Here is a 15,554-nt window from a genome sequence, read left to right as displayed (position 1 = left end):
AAATGTCATGATGACCTGCTAAACCAGCTCTTTTTTTGCATCTACGATAGAAATTAGGGTTAGTCCTGTTACATTTTTATGCAGACAATGCCATGGTTTTTTGTGAAAACGGTTCACTTTGTACACTTTCAGAAATGTTTCTTGTCAGCTTTTCCTTTTTTATTAGTTTTCCCTGAGGACAATGTATTTAAGATAGGAATTCAGCTCTATTCTGTTACTTTTGGGATCCAGTTTTGTTATATCTTATGCAGATGACTTCATGTTTTTTTTGACCAACCATACTTTATATACTTTTAAAATGCATTTTCTTGTCAGCTAAATTCACAATTCTTGAATAAAGTTGATTTTTAAACATTTTCTTATTAATTTTCTCAGAGAACAAGGTATCCAAAATAGGAATTAAGAATGGGTTTTTTGACCAACCGATTCACTTTGTACAACTTTGTAGTTGTTTTTTGACAGCTAAAATGGAAAAATATAGAACAAAGTTGAATTTATTTCATTATTTTTAAATTACTTTTGTCAGAGGACAATCCATATAAGATAAAAATTCAGATCCCATTCTGTTTAGGTTACTTATTTGCTTCAAACCCTTTTAAAATCACGATTGTAGACTAAAGTGGATTTTTTTTTTTTTTCTCAGAGGACAACGTATCTAAGATAAGAATTAAGATCCAGTTTTGTTACATTTTATGCAGACAACGCCATATTTTTTGACTGACCAATTAACTTTATACGCTTTTGAAATAAGTATTTTCAGCTAAAATTAAGATTAAAGATTAAAGTTCAGTTTATTCTTATTAATATTGTTTTTTTCCCTAGGTCAACACATATAAGAGAAGAATTAGTATCCAGTTCAGTTACATTTTTATTAATTTTTTCTTCTACTACAATCAATATTATAGAACAGAGTGGACTTTTCAGCTGAAGTGTTTTGTTGACTCTAATCAAGTTACCTTAATGAACTACAATGAATCAAGAAAACAAAGATTAATAATAGTTTTTTTAAATAACAAAAAATAATTGTTTTAAATCAGAGCAGATAATATGTCATTGTCATCACCATGTCTCTGAATTACAGGAAAAACATTATTTTATGAGGCAGGGATTTCTATGTTGTGACAGGAGAGATTTCTGAGAGAATCTTTTGACATTTTACAGCAAAAGCATCTCTGAGGTTCTTTCAAAACAAAATAAACCCTGCAGGTGTAATGGAGGATAAATACCTGAAACTTCATTCAGATGTTGAACTCCTCTTTAATAGCTGTTTCTTCCTGTTGCTGGTCTTTAGCCTACATCAGTTTTTCCTCCACATGGCACACATGGTCGACCTCCAATGTTTGACTCAGGAGTCCATTTCTTCCTCTTCGGTCTTCAGTGTTAAATGTTTCATTTCTCTTGACTCAGACTTTCCATGTCATCTGCAGCTTCCAAAAGAAAAAACATGGTCATGTCCAGGTCTAGGTTGTGGGTTTCTTTTAGGCTCTAATGGAATCAGCTCCCTGAGAGTCCCAAAGATCGAGGCCATCTGTAATGAGCTGATAAAAGCCAGCAGATGTCCCAACCTAATCCACAGGTGGGTCCTCCTGAACAGACAAAGGCAGCACAATAATCACCCAGATTAACTCTGGGGAAGCGTGTGTCTGCACCAAGACTGGCAGATCTCCAACCAGGTCAGCTTGGGTTTACATTTTTTTTCCCAGTAAAAATCTGCAGTTGGGATACTATTGGGATGATCCACTGCTTCAGAAATCCTGCAGGATTCTCTATCTGCAGCTACACTGTCTCCCACTTTAATGTTCTGCAAGCCAATTGAAAGTTACATGCTATTTCTGAGATGATTGACTTTGAAACGCTTGAAATAGCTCGGTTAGTTTCTGAAATATATTTTTGAAATACAGTCAGAACCATAAATATTTGGACAGAGACACATTCTTTCTCATTTTGATTCTGTGCAGTACCCCAGTGAATTTTAAATAAAACAACTCAGATGCCATTGAAGTGCAGACTTTCAGCTTTTATTCCATGGGTTGAACAAAAAGATTGCATAAAAATGTGAAAAACTAAATTCTTTTAAACACAATCCCTTCATTTCATGGGCTCGAAAGTAATTGGACAAAAAATGAAATAACTGAAAGCAAAATGGTCATTACTAATATTTGGTTGAAAACCTTTTGTTGGCAATGACAGCATGAAGTCTTGAAGTCATGGACATCACCAGATGCTGGGTTTTCTCCTTCTGAATGCTCTGCCAGGCCTTTACTGCAGCGGCTTTCAGTTCCTGTTTGTTTGTGGGCCTTTCTGTCTGAAGGTCTTCAACAAGTGAAATGCTGCTCAATTGGGTTAAGATCAGGTGACTGACTTGGCCATTAAAGGATATTCCACCTCTTTGCTTTAATAAACTCCTGAGTTGCTTTGACTGTATGTTTTGGGTCGTTGCCCATCTGTAGGTCCTTTTGTGTTGCTGAGTTCACCAGTGCTTTCCTTCTTTCTCAGGATGTCCCACACTGTTGATTTTGGGCAATCATTGATTGTTGTGATTATATATATCTGTATAGATATAGATATAAAAATAAATCGATTTGAAACTTTAGAGAAATACAGAAATTGAAAAAAAGGGATAAGTAAAAAACCTAAATTTCAAAATGCTATAGTGCAAACTTGAAAGAAATATTGAAAATCTGAAATATAATTGTAATTTAAAAAAAATCTATGCTAAAAAAGAAAAGTAGACATTTCTGGCTAAAAAATGTAAAGTAATTGAAAATATATTTTAAGCTTGAAACAAATTTGGAAATTTGAAAAAAAAAAATCTTAGTTTGAAAAATGTATAGTGCAAACTTAGAAAAACCATGGAAAATTTGAAAAATAGTTGTAATCTAAAAAAAAAATCTAAATTAAATTCATTCATTTTCATTCATTCATACCCTGCAACAGACTGGCGAGCTGTCCAGGTTGTCCCCTGCCTTTGCCCACAAGTGGCCGGGATAGGCTCCAGCAGCCCCGTGACCCCGAAAGGGAAAAACGGTTAAGAAAATGAATGAATGAATGAATGAAACAAAAAAGAAAAATGCGAAATTTAAACAAAAAATGTAATGTAATAACAATTTTAAACTTGAACGAAATACTGAAATTTAAAAAATTGTAAATTTAAAAAAAGATATAATGCAAACTTGGAAGAAATTTTTAAAAAATTGAAAAAACAATTGTAAATCTGAAACGTAAATGAAAATAAACCTAAAAATCTTACATAATAAAACCATTCATTTGTAACCGCTGCTGTTTTGGATTTTAAACTTTTGTTTTTTCGTTTCTCTTTGAATTTAGTCTTCAATTCATAATTTCTATTCAGTCATTTCGTTTTGGTGTTGAATCGAATTTTACATGGGGGTGGGGCTTTGAGCTCATTGGCTAAAGGGACATGATTGACATTGGAGGGGATAGAGGTTATGCTGACGTCATATCTGCTCCAACAAAGCGTCTGCTGTGTCGTCCCTCCTTTGATGTGCTGCACAGCCGTCATAATGGTCTCCCAAAGTTTTGTACAGTCGGCACAAACAATAGACGCCGTGTTAGAGCGGAAATAACATCACAATTTACAATTTCTTTGAAATGTGTCATTTTAATTTTAAAACAGTTTTTGTTTGTATTTATATCCATTTTTCATGTTAACTGCTCCTCCATGCCTGTAAAAATCTCCTTTCCCTGACCACCTGGATCAGGTATGTTCAACCAATCAACATGGGAGATGATCAACAACAGCAATAAAGAAAAGATCTTTAGGACAGCGGTTGGGCGTCTGTAAAAACCCCATAAAGAGTAGACGTGAGGAAGATGAGAGCGCCTTTATTCATTCCCGTTACCACAGACACACACGTACAAACGTAAACCTGGGAAATGTTCATGCTGTTGGAGGAAACTGCTCATCTTCATCGTGTAAACAACGGGCGTGAGAGAACCTTTTGCGACACAAAACAAGTTCCATTCCAAGTCCAGGTTCAAACCAAACCAAAGGTCAGTGAAAAGCTGAGGAAGTTTTTGTGGTTCTGTGAACATCGAGAGTTTCGATGGCACACGAAACGTCCATCATGCAGACCAGAAGTGACTCAAAGGAACGAGAATCCGACGGTCCGCTGAGAAACGCAGCGAAAACATGAAACAAAGGGCTGGAGGTAGGGAGGAAACAAGAGGCATAGACAAACACATTAGAGCTCTGTCCAAATTCCCACCCTAACTACTAAAAAAACTATATAGTGCCGCACTATGTAGTGCCCTGAATTTTGAAAGCAATTTGGACACCATGCTCACTAAATTTCTTTTTTTCTTATTAGAGAAAATATAAGAAAATGTTTAAAAATCAACTTGGTTCAACAATTGTGAATTTAGCTGACAAGAAAATGCATTTTCAAAGTATATAAAGTATATTGGTTGGTCAAAAAAAACCTGTAGTCATCTGCATAAAATGTAACAAAACTGGATCCCAAAAGTTAAATACATGTTTTTGGCAAAATTGTTTAATCGCAATGTATTGTGGTCTATCTTCGTCAATCTAGTGAGCATCGATGCACACTGGTTTGTCCCAGAGACTTCTGGGAAATTTTGTAGGGCACTCAGTTTTGGAATTGTAGACTCGGACAGCACTGCAAAATGGCGAACGCACTATATAGTGCACTATGTAGTGAATAGTGAAGGAATTCGGACACAGCCTCTGTCTTTTTTTTTTTTGAGCACTTAGTGTTTTCATCAGCAACTGACGGCACACCGGGAAAAAAAAAACTAACCAACAGCAAAAGTTTTACTTCAAAAACAAACAAAATAAATTGGCAGCTTTAACAAGCTCAATAGATGTACAGGAATTTAAAGAAAAGAAAAAAAGAGTTTGAAATAGAGTAATAGAGAATAGAGAACACCTTTTTTAATGAAAAAAAAGTTTTTTTCGAATCTTTGCGTAAAACTAAGTTTTGTACGTTTGTAACACTTTTTGGACACAAATTGTTTAATTAAATAACTTAAAAAAAAAAACACACACACAAAATTATAAATATTGCACATTTCCTCTTCAATCCATTACATGGATCATTTTTGGATGGAGTCCTCCAGAGCGCTGATTGGCTTGTGGGCAGGTGCAACGAAGAGGCGGAGCCTCCTTTAGCTTTTCAAGAACATGAAGTGACAAATCCAACATGCACTCGATTTTTGTCATTTCTCACCGTTAATGATTTGGCAGAACATCAAACAACAGTGAACAACAACAACAACAACATGTAAAACCGTGACTGGACTTGAAACATTGAAACACTGATGAGAGGAAGAGAAGAGCCGCAGGAGCTGGAAGACACTCACCCAAATAATGCCAAAAATATAGTTTAATATTATTTGAGTGTTAAAATAAATTATATATTTTATCTAATAAATATAAATACTAAATCTAATGTTTTGAATAAGTACACTTTGAAGAATATTGAGATCTAACTTAAAATATGTCTAACATCTAAACTCCAAACAAATACCAATTAAATAAGCACAATGACTTCTTTTATTTTGAAAAGCTTTCTCCTAAAGCTGTTTTTAACAATCTGTTTTATTTTGAAATGTGTTTTTCACAATTTTTCTTGTCAATTTTCTTTTAGATCTAATTCAGTTTTTTTTAATATTAACCTTTACTCCAAATAAGTTGTTGAATTCAGCAGCTTTTTTCATGTAAGATTAAATTAAATGGTTTCTTTAACTGTTTTTTTTAATTCTTAGTAGTCCAGCTCTTAAAATAGAAAACAAAAAAATGATTTAAATTAAAAAACTCTCATTTTAGATTCCAAACCGAAAAAGGATGAAAAATGTCATTCAGAATTCTCGTTTGAGCGTGTGACCAGGAGCCCTGCAGCCCTCATCTCCGTGCGTTGGTTCAATGAGACGTCGGTGTGGCGTTTCCTGCAGTCGTCGGTCGTGAGTCCTCAGCCCGCAGTGACGCGTATCTTACTTAATGTTCTTTAACAGTGAGGTACGGGCGTTCACCACCGCCTTGAAAGCGTCCTCGCTGCCGGGCGCCACGCATTTATCCGGGTGGAGCAAGACGGCCAGCTTCCTGTAGGCCTTGTTCACCTCCTCCCTGGAAACACGGAGGCAAAGTGATGTCACAGAGAGACACCGACGACTTCATGAACCAGTGCTCGACACGATGTGGGTGTGATTTAATGAGGCGACTGCAGGTGAGCGTCACCCTGGCAACGATTTAAACTGTTCACCGGCTATTAGAAGGTTCTTTCAGGACACAAACAGACTCCTGAGGACAGCGAAGGCCTAAATCTGTCATTCAATGCTTACTTCACTGCCAACAACAAATAGATATAGTTAGGCTCTAACGCAGGAGTGACCACACTTTTTTGGCATGTGAGCTACTTTTGAGACGACAATATCTTGAAGATCTATCTATCCATCTATATATATATATACACACATATCTATATTTGTATAGATATATATATCCATACATATATATATATATATATATATATCCATACATATATATATATATATATATCCATACATATATATATATATATATATATATATATATATATATATATATATATATATATATATATATATATATATATATATATATATATATCCATACACATATATATATATATAAAATTTGTTTGTGTGTGTGTATGTGTATATATGGTAATTTGAGACTAAAGTACTGTTTGATAAACATAGTATTACAAACTATAAATACATTACCAGGGCTCCAGACTGCGACCATTTGGTCGCATTTTGCGACCAAAATTTTAGAGTGTGCGACTGAATTTTACATCCAGTCGCACATGTGCGACCAGTAAATTTGCCTCCCCCACCCTCCGTATTTTTTATACATTAAACGTGGAAGGGGCACGTCAATGATCAATGAAATAATCAATGAGACGCGAGCGCACACACACACTCGCAAACACACACACTCGCAGACATACTCATGAAACACGAGCACACACTCGCGTGACGCCTGTCTGTGAGGCAGCCACTGCGTGTGAGAAGAATAGGGAATGCCACTGTACGTGGCTAAATGCGTGGAGGGGGCGGGGCCTAGAGATAATCGAGCGCGCGTAAACATCTGTGGGAAGGAAACTGAGACAAATGTCACAACCTGATATGTGCGTCTGAGCTATGAATAAGCGAACTATTGATTCATTCTTCTGACCTGCGGCTAGTGTACCAGTGCCAGAGTGTACAGCAGGGGTCTCAAACTCGTGAAGTAAACCACGGCTCTCATGCACGGCTGTAACGACATGACACCGCTCCCGCGGGAGATAGTCAGCTGAGGAGAATAAATGTCCCACACGTACATGCGTGACAACTAACGGGGCTCTGACATTAAACACGTGTGAGCGACAACACGATTTAGTCTTGGACACATTTAAAACATGTGGGGAAAATGTAACGAAAGACGTGTTTAAGATGAACCAGCGCCGCGCCTGGGGGGGGGGGGGGGGGGGGTGAAGGCGAAGCTGCAGCGAGACTTAAGGAGAACAGGAAGTTGTAGTCCTTAACATTCAATTTAGTTTTAATATGCCTCTTCCCCTGAGTATGATTTGTGATATTATATCTTTTATAATTATTTTAATGTTTTGTAATTTATGTTGCTATTTTTAATCAGTTGGCATATTAAATTATTTTAATTGATCAGTGAACTACAAAAAACCCATCAGGACACATGTCCCATAATGCATTGTTTTGTAGTCTGTAGGGCAGCTTTCAGTCAGTTCAGTACTAAATTTCCAGCTGCGTTCGCTCAGGTTGGGGCCTTGCTCCCACCCCTTTCTAGTGATGTTTTTGTTTTGATTGACAGGTGATGTTGGAGCAAAAACAAAAATATACATCTCACACCAGGTGATCTGCGCAGCGTTGCGTCCATCTGGGTGATCTCAAACACGCTTATTGTGCATCTTGGCTGCACTTATTTGGTGTCGCCAACATGAATTTCCATCCTCTAATGTTTACATACATTTAAGTGTTGTTTGTAACTGTGAAATGACCGAAAGGTTACTACGGTAATCACTGTGTTACTAAAAACTTCTGAATGTATGGTATTTTGTTTAGTATTTGTACTGTCATGACAGCGATGGTGCTGTCAGTTTACCTTGTTGTTGCATCTTCAAAAGTGCAGATTCAAATGTGACACTAAATTTAGAACAGCACATTGTAATTTCTGCATCTATTATTAAAGTATTTATTATTAATACAGTGGAAATTAGTAGATTTGGTTAGAATGTTGATTTACGGTATGCGCCCCTAAATTTTCTGGTTGTGCCCCTAAAATTTTCAGTTGGGGGCCACAGTGCTCCTAGTGAAAATAGTTAGTCTGGAGCCCAGATTACATCGTTTATGTACTGATAATTAAAAACTACACCGTAAAGGCCCGTTCACACCGGGACGAATTTCGCCTGCGATTTTCGCCGACGTTTAACGCCTCGTGACTAAACAAAGGGCACCAATGAGAGTGTGCACACCGACGCGAAAAGCGTCAAAAAAAAAAAAAACGCCTCGGGTTTGTTTTAGTTTTTTTTTACGCCTCGCGTCGAAATCTATTCGGCCAATGAGAATGCCGCTTTTGCACACGTGTCTGGAGCTTCTGAAGTTACAGTAAAACACAACTTGGGGGCGCTCAAACACAAAACTGCCTTGCTGAGCACACATACCAGCGAAGAAGATAGACGCCAAGTTGTATCTACACAGCCGCGAAAAAATAATGACGGACATTCTAAAATATCCCCGAACCAAGCACCAGTTGGAGCTACTGGTGCTGGAAATATTAATGTTTTCTTTGTTTGATTCTGACAAGCGCGTAAATACTTGCTCTCTTCTTCTGAGTGAAAAGCGACTTTAAGAAGCGTAAAGTTGCGCAGCGCCACCTTGTGTACAGGAGTATTTCTGTTTATATTAAGCGCCATCTAATGTCAGGGAATGAAATTGCATGTTCGCTCGGCTTATCGTCAGTGAAAATCGCCTGGGTGTGAACACAAAAGACGTGGCAAAAAAAGCTGGCGAATAACGCCTGGCGAATATTCGTCCCGGTGTGTACGGGCCTTAAGATTACACAAAGATACTTTTGTATTAACAGACGAGGTGTTTTATTACAAAGACAGAAAGCAGCGACTACCGTATGTCATGCTCTGCTGTAAACCGTGCAATGGGGGGAGCATGGCTTTTAAGCCTGCTGGCTCCGTGAGGAGCGCGTGCCACGGAAAGGGGGTGTGTGTGTGGGGGGAGAGAGACTACGGAGCAGGCAGCAGCAGGAGACTCACGGGGCTAAATACTCTAGTTGTCCGGAGTGGTCTTCTGCCGGGGACTTGACGTGCCGTGGGGCAAGTTGCGACTCTCTCATGACAGAATTTGCGCTCAGTGTATTTAAACACGCATGTGCAGTGACGTCTGTATCAGAGGATGTCCGATTGGCCGTTCTCCATGTCAATTAAGTCCCGTACTTCTGGGTGAGGACTTTGATTCCCTGACAGATTTTATAGAAGTACTTTTTAATTTTTCGGGTTATTTATCTTTGCCGGAATGCGATCTACCCTCATGTACCCTCATACTTGGACATTCGCAATCTGTTCCAGAAAAAGTACAAATATGTGACATACGATTTCGCTGCTTTGCGATCATTGTAAATATAGAAATGAATAGTAAATAGGCCTTTAACGGATATCCTCGTTCTGCTTACAGGGGCTGTAAGAAGTATCTGAATACTCTAATAACTGTGATCTGTTTGTTGAAAACTGAGTAGAAATATTTTTGAATTAAAAATTGTGATAAGCAATTTTCATAAGAAAAGTAAATAAGGCTGTAATAAGCATTTAAATACTTTAAAACAGTGATCCGTTTTATGAAAATCAAATATGAATATGTGTTCATTCATTCATTCAATATGTGTGTATGAATGTGTATGAATATGTGTGCCATCCAAGATAACGGATTTGCACTTTTAATAAATATGGTATAGTTGCTATAACGAGTATCCGAGAACTCGGTTTTCCATGAGCTGTTCCAGGAAAAAAAAAAATCTGGTTAGATTATTGCAATCTTTATCAATACAGTAGAACAGTAGACCAACCTGTTTCAGGCCTCGCACCGGTTTAATGTCAGACAATGCTTTCAACGATTAGTCTATGCTAATTTGGTATTGTCTACGAATTTTTGTTGTTTTTTGGTATTATACATTTTTATTATGACCACCATCCATGGTCGTTGGGATCGGACAGCACAACAGGAACTTTTGAAGGAGTTTACCCCTTCCTCAACAACAGAAGAAGATGGACACAGTCGTACATTTTATGCTGCGTTCACCCCGACCATGTGTGGCGCATTCTAGAACGCGCATCTTTTGTTTATTTACCGTTTATTCGGGCTTGTCTGCCATCTACAATAGGAAGGGGCCGGGCGCGCAAAGTCAAAGCGGTTCAAAGACGTTTTGTTTCACGGCTTTGTTCCTGTAAACGCCCTTCTCACAACAGTCTTAGTAATCCCACCGGACACAAAAAACAATTATTGAGGTCTCCTACATGACCAAGTTTACAACAGCTGGTACTTCCGTGTTTTGAAGCGGACGCCCACGTCACTACTAAAGCCATGTCCACAATTGGTCACAGTGCTGCGATTTAGTGAGAAAAACTTTGAACGGTTGAACTGCCAGCGCGAACGCCCGATTAGTACGTAGAGCTCGCAACCAGACTTAAAAACTTAAGTAGCTACCCGCGATCACAGGCGTTCTAGACACTGAAGTCCCAAATTCTGGTATGTACCATTGACTGTAGACTGGGGAGGAGCCAGTGCTCACCAAAGATGGCTGCAACACCTCCACAGAGCATCCTGAACGTGTTTCTTAAAGCAATGAGACCTCCGTCAATGCTTGAAGAGGATGGATTTAAAGACAAGATTGGGGTGCTGCACCCTGGCTACCAACTAAGTCACTTTTAAAATATTTAAAATATTATTGTATTGTTCACCAATTGCAATAAAGTAAAACCCATGTTCATAAAAACATGTTTTTAATTGTTGGATGGAAAGTTTAGAAATTTAGCTTTCAAGCCAATTATGGCTTTTTTGTGCTAGCATATAGCTTACATGGGACCTTAAACTTTTGATCTTTTATCAGGTGGAATTGAAATTCACGAACTATACTTGTAAAGTTTTAATTTCTGTGAACGCACTATACGCCGAGCACTAGCAGTAACATACGTGACGAAAACCTCCACAGACTTAGTAACAGCACTATTACCTTTGGTAAAAATAAAAAAATAAATAAATAAAAAAGAATTCCCCATCATTTTACGTAAACAATAATCGTTGCCTAACAAATAAATTATCGTTAGCCCAAATTTTTACGGACAGATCAGAACGGGGTGGAAGTTGGCGAGTAATATTTTTTAGCTTTCGGTTTCCAAAAAAAAAATATCTTTCACATTAAATGCAACAAAAAGAAAGTGAGTTTAAAAGTAAAACATTTGTGTTTCTTTTTATGCAGATGATGTAGATGGATGACGTAAAGGAAAATTGTTGATTTGTAGAAGTTGTTTCCGATTTGTAAAAATGTAAATAAAAGGGACACTACAGTTTTTTATATGTCCACAAAATGCCATCATAGCATGGAGAACTCAACCCCGGCTCAGAGTTTTTCATGTTTTGTTTTTACAAAAATCGTGATTCGTTGTGTATTTATTTTTAATCACAGGAACATTTTCTGTGTTAGTTTTTTTAACAGCTGCCTGCCTAATTCATCCTTAACTAGTAAAATGTTGACGGCTGGTTTGAACGCAGACTTTGTGATGAAGATGAAGACGTCAGAGTAGATGCTAACAACTGGATGCTAACTTTAGCTGCATCTGATTTTAAGGTGTGATGGTTAAATAAAGAAAAATGAAATGACACAACCGTCATAAAACCGGTATTTTCTAAACATCTTTATCATCTGCGTGTGTGAAACATTCAAGAATCGACCGCTGCGTATCAAACAGAGCGGTTTCTGCCACATGAGAACTGTCTCAATGAATCCAGATGTGGGGGATTTTGTCTGTAAACAGCAGCTTTGTTCTTGGAAGTTGAAGAACCTTATTCGGGTTCCTCACTGACTCTTTTCTCCCCAAAGAAACTTTCCAAATACGTTTTTTATTAGCTTTGGGCTACTAATTAGCAATACGAGAACCTTCTGACAGACAGATGTGGTGAACAGAATACGGTAGTTTTCCCAAATAAAACTTCCTTCTGTTTCAGAACATACACAAAACAGAAATAAAAACAATTTTTTTATGTAGGGGCATTTGTTTTCTGTCTGCAGTCCGGTACCAAATGGCCCACGGCCCGGTACCGGTCCACAGCCCAGAGGGTTGGGGACCAATGCAGTACAGTATAGTGAATATAACATGACTATGACTTTTTTTTTATTTTTAATATATAAACTTAACAAACCCCATGCGCCACTGTGGTTGGAGGTAAACAAATATTCATAGTAAATAAAATATCAAGAGTTTTTTTTGTAGATAAAAATTAGATTAAAATTCAGTTTACGGAAATAAGTTCATGAAAGATTTGATTAGGATCGTCAACTGACTAACGATCCACAGCCCTAAAACGTTGGGTTACTAAATAAACGTAGACCAATCATACTAAAAATTAGATTAAACCAAATTTACCCAAATACAATACAGCTAAAAAAAACAAAAACAAAAAAAAGTTAACATGTTGGCACATTGGATCAACTCAGATTAAAGCTATTATGAAATAACGCTACATTTTCCAAACTACCCGTGAACATTCTGAATCTCCTGCAGGGGAAACTAGAGTCGACTCACCGAGTGGCACCGGGTTTCACCCCAAGCATATCCCACGAGTCCTTGCTGTTGCGAATGCGCCTGATGGTGTCGGCCTGCTCTTTGGTGAAGCCCACGCTGACCTCAGACACGGGCCGCTTCCCGCCGTTCTCGCACATGTCGGTGATGGAGGAGAAGAAGGCCTGCAGAGAGGACCAAGCTGAGGCCCCCCCCTACTCCGCCCGTCACCATGACCTGCTCCAAAAAAGCAAAAATGGTACCTGGAACATCTCGTTGATGCCCTCGCCGCTCTGAGCCGACGTCTCGAAGTAATGAAAGCCCCTGGACTCCGCCCACAAACGGCCCTCGCCCTCATCCACCACCCTTCTTTTCGTTAAGTCCACCTGTAGAGACCAGATCGTAACGTCACTATGTGTGTTTCTATGAAGCAACTTTCTAGTCCAGAAATAGGGGGGAGATTTTTAGGACGACCCGATATGCTGATGACCTTGTTGGCACAGACGATGAACACGATGCTGTCCATGTTGGCCTGAGAGCCCATCTCCTGCTTCATCTCTCCCAGCCAGCTGTCCAAGGCCTCGAAGCTCTCGCGCACGCCCACGTCGTACACCAGCAGCACGCCTTGGCTGTCCTTGTAGAATTCGTTCCGCACCTGCGAGACAGAACAGGTCGCGTGACTGGCGGCGGACAGGAGAGGAGAGCGGCGGAGCCACAGCTAGGAGAGGTCGCGCCCCCACCTCGTAGAAAAAGGGGTGTCCGGCCATGTCGAAGATGTTCACCTTGATCTCCCGGTCCCGAACCTGTACCCTGACACACGGCACACGTGACTGTCGGCGTCGACACAACAAACGCAAGGCGCCGGACGTAGACTCACTTGGTGACGCCGTAGTCGATCCCGATGGTGGCCAGATACTTGGGGACGAACCTCTTCTCGCAGTAACGTTTGATGATGCAGCTCTGCAGAACAAACGCGGTCAGCTGGCGGAGAAACTCACGGACCAATCAGGTTACAGGAAAGACAAACTGCTCTGCAGCTGCATCAGAAAACCTTCTAAGAAGTAGGATGGAGCGCAAGAGGTTTCTTCACTTCGGTCTGCTGCTTTACTGCTGATTCTTAAAGCAAACTGTGGTTAGCATAAGATTTGCTGGACCTCTGAGGAATCAAAACATCATCTTTACCTCACTGTGTATGTTTTTAAGACAGAAGCCAACGTTTTAATTCAAATTAAATGTGTTTGTGAAAGATGTTACTCTATATTAAAGTGGGGGTAATTCATATTTTATGTTCCTGTGTTAAAAATCGTGGATCCGATGAGAGAAAAGCCTCCAGGTGATCTCAAATTTGGGGTAAATCTGTTGTTTATAGTCTCTGTTATGATGACTAAACAACGAGGGTTTGAGCCTGGATGCAGCTTAAAGTTTACCTGAACCAGCGTTTCTTTACCTTTCCCACCTCTGCGTTCCCCAGACTGATCACCTTCACCCGCAGAGACTTTTTGTCTCGTCTTTTCGGGACAGTTGTTTCCATCTGGACTCCGCTAATAACAGACGCGCTTGTTGTGCACGCGCGCGCGGCAGCTTAGCTACGAACGAGGCTAATCGCACGAGCAAGCCTTCAGCAGGCGGCCTCTACGCTTACTCTGCAACAATCCCCTGTGAATTGTTTTATTTAATCACACCGGGGAGTTCCATTGTGGGTTGTAAAACGTTACAGTTTTAAAGAAGAGATGTCACAGCCTGCTAACCCCATAGCCTGCATCCTTAACACTTCTTCGTGATTATGAAGGTTACAGCAAAGTGGCGCGACACTGCACCCTGCTGGAGCGGAGTTCACATTACAACCTCCTTTATTCCATGTTCCGGGTGAATACTCGATTCTGATTGGCTGCTGGGTGTGGAAGAAAACTTTGTTACTGATAGTGAACAGTAACAATTAAGTGCAGCTAAAAAAGAAGTCACGGTCATATAGGCCCAAATGTTCTATATCACTGCGCTGGCTTCTTCGAAACAAAGTTTTGTTTCGTCATTTAAAAAAAAAAAAAAAAAAGCGGTAAGAGGGGAACTATTTAACCAATCATGACGATCAGCATAAACAGCACATTGCCTTCCTTTGTCGTTGCAATTGAGCTTGTTTCCATGACACACCACATATCAAATTTTTTTTTTGTGGAAAAAGCAGTTTAAGCAGAAAAAAAGCAAGAATAAAGTACCAAAAATTTATGAGATGTTTATTTCTTTTGTAAGTGGCCATGACATATAAGCAGAATAATAACCTTCCAAGTGTCCACTATCAGAAATGAACAGACTTTGCAGTTTGGACAGTTCAGGATTCTGCATTGTCCGGTAATTTCTGATGGTGGACACATCCTCAGCCAATATTTCTTACTTAATAAACACAAGTTATAGTTAAAAACTAACTGATTAAAACTAAGTAATTAAAGAAAAAGTTTGTGTCGCAGTAACTGCCATGGCAGGCCAAAGTCTACCTGCTCCGCACCACATTTAAATTCTCCACTTGAAGGCAGATAGATCCGCTAGGTCCTCATTTCCCTTGTCTGAGCTACCATCTGACTCAAAACTGAATGGATGGATAGCTCAGATATTAATATATTCATAGATTGTTTTGCTCAGCTTGAGCCGACGTGTCAAGTATTCAATTTTCACAATATTCCAGTAAATGTATAAGCAACTGGCAGACAAAATTTTTGCAAGCTAACCACGCTAACGTTGTTC

The 15,554-nt window shown here is 39.1% G+C and overlaps 1 protein-coding gene across 1 annotated transcript; it reads right to left on the bottom strand.

The window, feature by feature from the left end:
- Positions 1-3,830: 3,830 nt before the first annotated feature.
- dnajc27 (DnaJ (Hsp40) homolog, subfamily C, member 27) lies at positions 3,831-14,646 on the bottom strand. Its single transcript, XM_004066446.5, has 7 exons — positions 14,266-14,646; positions 13,696-13,778; positions 13,559-13,628; positions 13,309-13,473; positions 13,082-13,204; positions 12,843-13,003; positions 3,831-6,106 (listed from the first exon to the last, which is right to left on the bottom strand). Exons 1-7 carry the CDS (start codon positions 14,347-14,349, stop codon positions 5,974-5,976), a joined length of 819 nt encoding a protein of 272 aa, XP_004066494.1. The 5' UTR covers positions 14,350-14,646; the 3' UTR covers positions 3,831-5,973.
- Positions 14,647-15,554: the final 908 nt, after the last annotated feature.

This window comes from Oryzias latipes, chromosome 2, assembly GCF_053564925.1.
Source record: "Oryzias latipes strain Hd-rR chromosome 2, Olatipes_Hd-rR_3.1".
NCBI lineage: Eukaryota > Metazoa > Chordata > Actinopteri > Beloniformes > Adrianichthyidae > Oryzias > Oryzias latipes.
Note: the sequence above shows the minus strand (reverse complement) of the source record. Positions and strands in the feature narration are given on the sequence as shown.

Coding starts and splice junctions, on each gene's coding strand:
- dnajc27 (XM_004066446.5), bottom strand. CDS start 14,349: ATGGAAACAACTGTCCCGAAAAGACGAGACAAAAAGTCTCTGCGGGTG. Junction 13,779..14,265: donor GGAACGCAGAGGTGGGAAAG/GTAAAGAAACGC, acceptor TTTGTTCTGCAG/AGCTGCATCATCAAACGTTA. Junction 13,205..13,308: donor TCATCGTCTGTGCCAACAAG/GTCATCAGCATA, acceptor TGGTCTCTACAG/GTGGACTTAACGAAAAGAAG.